Source organism: Biomphalaria glabrata, chromosome 5 (assembly GCF_947242115.1).
Source record: "Biomphalaria glabrata chromosome 5, xgBioGlab47.1, whole genome shotgun sequence".
NCBI classification, from domain to species: domain Eukaryota; kingdom Metazoa; phylum Mollusca; class Gastropoda; family Planorbidae; genus Biomphalaria; species Biomphalaria glabrata.
The window spans coordinates 51,137,496-51,143,495 of NC_074715.1; the positions used below are offsets into that span (position 1 = coordinate 51,137,496).

Sequence of the window (6,000 nt, forward strand, 5' to 3'; positions counted from 1 at the left end):
TTCAGGATCTTGAGGACACCCCTGAGTCCACCCAACTCTAATGGGTACTTGATATTAGCTGAGGAAAGTAAAGGCCACTGGTCATTGTGCTGGCCACATACACCCTCATTAACTGTTGAAAATAGAAACATATAATCATTTCACCATCTGCCCAATAAATCACTAGGTACTTTACTATTACTAGTAATCATATATTTTTCAAAAATTTCACAGACTATTGGGAATTATTTACCATCCAGTAAAGGGCAGCAACAACATTATGGACCAGTCATCGTAGAGACTTTGAACTTAATCAAAGAAGAATCTTGGGAAGAGTTAACTTTAACAGCAACTCTTCAAAAGAAAAGGAAAAAATTGTCAACATCATCCACAGTAAGAATTTATGCAATTTCAATTACGATTTAAAAAAAAAAAGAATTTGAACTTACAATTCTGTATCTCTATTGTCGGTTAGTTTTTATATCTGATATAAAAAAAAAGGCAAACAAAATATTGAAATCCTTATAAGATTAAAAAATGGTTTAAACATCTGAATAGATACTATTTAATTTGAGATGAAGCCTGTATATTCTTTTTGCAGTTATTTTATTGAATGAATGTAAACAAATGTGCACCCACTTTTAAACATAGACTTAGAATATAAAGTTAAATGAATATACACAACATTACCTGTTGTAGAGTAGAGCATCTTTTAGTTTATTTATTTCAACATTTTCCAGCACAATGAGGAGACAACTGTGACTCACTTGAAATTCACTGGCAATGTTCATGATGGGGAGAAGCTCCTGAAGTTAATTTCTTATGCAAGATCTCATAGTGCTCAGAGAGTGGGAAAGGTTGTCTACACTTGCCGGTAAAGTTCTATCAAAGTCTGAGGTGTCCCTAGGGTGTGGCGACCACCTCAGGGGTCCCCGCAATTACAGTGATAAAGACAATCCTTTGTCACATCATTCCATCATACAAATATTCATGGCCCTGATATGACATTCTCACACTGCTAAGGCTGCCTCAGATAAAAGTTATAAATACTTTTGTTTTTCACTTTATTATTTCTTTCATTTTAAAATTGCAGCTTTTATTAATTAAAAAAAAAGGCACTAAGGATAACTAAAAGAAATGTTCCCAAATTAGACATAAAGCTAAAATGATATTTTACTTTAGATAAAAAATGTTGGAATATGAATAATAAAAATCTCCCATAAGTAATGAGATCAAACTTCACTAATAGTACTCTTCTTTCTACAGAAATGGAGCTGATCTGAGTGGCCTGGCTTGTGTTCTGTCCCTGCTTCTGGACAGAATGGACCATGATCATCACATCACTGTACCTCTTGTTGTAGGTGCCTTAAAGACAGTGAGACCTCAGATTATACCAACATTGGTTAGTATTCTTATTTTTCTTTTAATAATAAAATTAAAAATTTCTTTAATAAATGCATATTTTGTTAAAGCAAGTCTTCATGCAACTCTTGCATGCTTTGGTTCAATCTGTATAGAAACATTGAGGAGGAGGTATCAGGCTAAACTGTGTGGTCATGCAGTATGCGTGCTGGACTGTCATTCGGACTTGTTGATGGTCCCAAATTCATACCATGCCCACTGCTATTTCCCGTCGTCCTGCAGGAGGTTTGGACTAGGAAGTGAATTATCTTCAACTCTGACGGAACATCTGAAACATGGAAAACATTTTCCAAACAAACAAACTTATCTTTGCTCTGCCATTACTAGTCAGTGTGAGTTAAATCAAGAAATTCAAACGTCCTATTTACATTTCTATAGCATTTCACTTCCATTGCTGGAATTCTCTCTAATTCTCCAGTTAGTGTGCAAGATTTACAAGTATACATGAATGTGGCAATGCATTGACAATATGCCAGAAGGCTATTCCTGACATACCTCCATGTCTCTTTTGTTTTCACAGAGAATAAATAAATGACTGTAATCCATAAAAAATAACAATTAATTGAGACTTTGTGTTGAAATAAGTAGACATTGAAGACTATCATTTTATTACAACACATCCTTTTAAGTACTTTCTCACGAAAACATTCACAAAAAAACAATTACCCAATATAAACATATTAGCACAATGTCTTTTTCTTATAAAAAAATTCTCCTCCTCTATTCCAAAAAGCTCTCTTGAATAGACTTTTGATTTTTCTTTACCTCAGGTTCAGTACAAACTGTTGTATTCCATACTTCAGCAGTACAGTCAATGTAATAACATCTATGGCAATGTTGCCAGTGCCAACGTCAGTACGCAAAGCCGAAACCAAAAGGAAGAAGACAATAACATATATGCCAATTCATAATTTGTTTGCCTAAAGCATAATCTGTAAATGTTTATTGAGCCTATTTACTCACAAAGTAATGAACATTAGACTTACAAAATACAATTATGGTTCAGATATTAATGTGTGTAGGAAATGGAAAAGGTGTTTAAAATGTTACTCTCTTCAAAAATCTACAATATTGTAAATTACATTATAAGTCTTTATCAGACTGTCATGCTATTGTCATTTAGAAAGCAATGCCATTGGTATTATATATTAATAAAAAAAATTGGTTATAAAATGGTCTATTGAAAGAATCTTTATCAGGAGCAAAACAAAATATTTAGTTTTAGTTTAATTATATAAATAGATATGTAATAATAATTAGGCTTGTCTTCTATGTAAATTGAGGAGTGGAGTATTTTATGTGTCTATGCAGCCCCATCTGTGACTTACATATTTTGCCGCCATCAGCACAGACATAACCATTGTCCAAAGGTGGTCAATTTATATGTATATATAAATATATATGTATTGTTAAAGAGTTATTAACTGTAATATCCTTTGAACCATACTACCTGTTATTTGTTATTTGTATTTATTTTCTAGTCATGCATAATGATAGACTTTTTGACTATTTTTAAAAATATACTTTTAAGGTTAGTAGATATTTGAAAATTTAATAACTGTTTTTGTAAGCATTGTTATTTAATGAGAACATATCATCGAAAAGTAACATTATTTCAAATTTTTTAAATATTTTAATGGTATAGTATTATCTCAATTAAGTGTAATGTTCTTTTTAATTCTATTTTTTGTTCTTTTGTAGATAAAACTAAAATTAAGTATGTAAAATGTGTTAATTTATTTCACAATGATACATTTCCTTTCAGTCTAAGATTCCAGAATTTTACATGACAATGATAACCTCATATTATACTTCATATTTCATCACATTTTATGCATATGTAGTCATCACTGGAGATCAAATGTAGTTGTTATTTGCTTTTCAAATTATTTGCTGCAGTCTTTGTAAGTCATTGGCTACCAAGTGATTTCTTCTATCCTCTTAAGGGAAAATATGATGTCTTATCTAATCCTAAGAGCTTTGAAAAACTCTTGTACAAAGATTTATAATTATCATTCAGTATTTTTATTATTATTTAAGTTATATTTTTTTATTTAATAAGTAAAGTAAAGCCTTATAATTTTAATATCATTTTCCTAATGTTTATTTTATTTTTTGAACAATTTTTGCTTTCAGTAACATCCACTCTAAAAAGCAATGTTATGTATCAGACTTGAATTTGGAAAGTAATTTTTTACACACCAGTGCATAGTCTGGCCACCCTTTCATTTTTAAAATTTGTAAAGTAAATTATTATTTGTTTCGTTTTTCCTCCTGCATTTTTGAGAAGCCATATTGCATTCATTGGTGGGAACCCACTGATCAAAATCAAGATTGTTAGGTTGGTTGGTTGTTTAGTCAAGCTATACTTTTTTGGCTTAATTAGTCTTTGGAAAAATCAAAATGTATTATATTTCTAATGACATTATTCAGATCAGAGCTGACTATCAGACAACTGCAAATTTTTTAATTCATTTAATGTTTCAAATTGGTTAAATATTTATTTTCAAATGTTCTTATTATATTATTATTATATTATCACTACAGTATTATCCTTCTTGTTGAATAGGCTTTGTAATTATATTGTTTTATCCATTCTTATCTTACCTTAGATAAGATAATTAGATAATTCTACATTTGTTGCAATGCTTTCTATTTGTATGTTATTTTGTTTATTCTCAGTGAGTAGACTAGAAAAAAAAAAAAACTTTTCTGCTGAACAATAGTCTCAAATTTAGTTGAGTCATTAATCCTCTACAATTCTTAGAGTGGGGTTACTTGAAGGGAGTAATGTTGCTAGTGCTGACCTATTTTCTATTAAATAAAATGAAATATTTTTAACCTTTAACAAAATAAAGAGTTACATAGGCCTACCTTGTAGTAATTCTACACCCCTTGCAGATTTTTGTTTTTGAAAACTGAGTTTTTTCAATCAAAATAATTTGTACTGAAAAGTTCACAATAGCCTGTTTTGAAATTTGTGCATTTATAAAGAGTTTTTACATTCATTTTCATTGTTTATATGTAATGGTGCTTACATATCCAAATTTAAAACCAACAATGTATCAGGTGTTACAATTTTTTATAGTAAACAAAAGCGTTAGCATGTGTTATATATATATATATATATATATATATATATATATATATATATATATATATATATATATATATATACATACATATAATTGTCTTGGAGGGGCGGTGGCTGAATGGTAAAGCACTTGGCTTCTGAACCGGGGACTGGGATTTTTTATTTTGGGATCTTTGGATGCCTTTGAGTCCACCCAGCTCTAATGGGTACCTGACATTAGTTGGGGAAAAGTAAAGGCAGTTGGTCATTGTGCTGGCAATATGACACTCTCATTAACCATAGGCCACAAAAACAGATGACCTTTACATCATCTGCCCTATAGACCACAAGGTCTGAAAGGGGAACTATATAATTGTCTTAATTTCAGTAAGCATTCAGCTAAAAAAATTATGAGAAGAAGAGAATATTTGCAGATTGTTGTGAACTGAAACAATTAAACCAAGTTATAGTTTGATTTGACTACTAAGAACAATAAACACGTCATACTAGGCTTATACACAATATCCAATAGAGATTAAATGAGATGGTGTCCCTTTAATGTTAACTTAAGCCAGTAAATAATACAAAATGTTTACTTTTTATTATAAATATGAATACAATTAATTGATATTTAATTCACTCAATTTTGTTCCAGTAAATAAGCATTAGCTTTAAAACAAAAAAAAAAGTTTTACTCTACTTAAATGCACCTGTGATTTATATTATTTTGAAGCAAATAATATTTTTCATCATATTATAGATAAACAAAATGTGTAAGTGTATTAGGTTATAACAGTGAATGTCATAATGTATCGATTTCAACTTTATTGTATATTACACAATATAATAAAAAAGAGTTTTTAAAATGAAACGTAAAAAAAAAGAAGTGTTTTATATGAATTTTTCATGCATAATCATTTGTTATTTGCTGGCCCTTTTCAATATATCTTTAGTTTTGTCAAATGTTTTGAAGAGATTCCTTTAAGCCATACATCTACATGTAGATTGGTCTAGGTGTTACTGAATAAAGTTAAATCTATATATATTGTATACTTGGTTGTTGTTTTTTTTTTCTCAGAAATCACTTAAATAGTTTGACCTACACCTATATGCTTTGGTCTGTTGAATAGTTGTATAGTTGATCTGTCGACCATCTTTCTCTATTCATCTCATGTTTTGCATGTTTCGGATGTTCCTTCAGAGTTGAAGATAATTACTTCATAGTCCAAACCTTCCGCAGGACGACGGGGAATGGGAGCGGGTAGGGTTTGAACCCGGGACCATCGATAAATCTGAACGACAGCCCAGCGCGCAAACCGCACGACCCTATATGTGACCCATGTCAGGGTCGATCTCTTAGCAACATGAGATGTTTCGGGAAAAGGGAGGGGGGGAGTACCTATTTCTGAGATGTCACTTTAAAACGACGAAGACTGGCCTAGAAACAGTTTTTATGTTTATCTTTCAAAATTTTTTATATATATTTTTTTTCTTCTCAAAATGTAACCCTATAGATTAGGTCAATA

The 6,000-nt window shown here is 30.6% G+C and overlaps 1 protein-coding gene across 4 annotated transcripts in view; it reads left to right on the top strand.

The window, feature by feature from the left end:
• Positions 1 to 3,950, top strand: part of LOC106050417 (uncharacterized) — a 51,003-nt gene extending 47,053 nt beyond the window's left edge. For all 4 annotated transcript variants that reach the window (XM_056030878.1, XM_056030881.1, XM_056030880.1 and 1 more), the window contains exons 29-32: positions 214 to 372; positions 720 to 853; positions 1,246 to 1,381; positions 2,172 to 3,950. In XM_056030878.1, the coding sequence (XP_055886853.1) occupies positions 214 to 372; positions 720 to 853; positions 1,246 to 1,381; positions 2,172 to 2,312 (570 nt within the window). In that variant the 3' untranslated portion in view covers positions 2,313 to 3,950. The remainder of the gene's footprint in view (positions 1 to 213; positions 373 to 719; positions 854 to 1,245; positions 1,382 to 2,171) is intronic.
• The last annotated feature ends 2,050 nt before the right edge of the window (positions 3,951 to 6,000 follow it).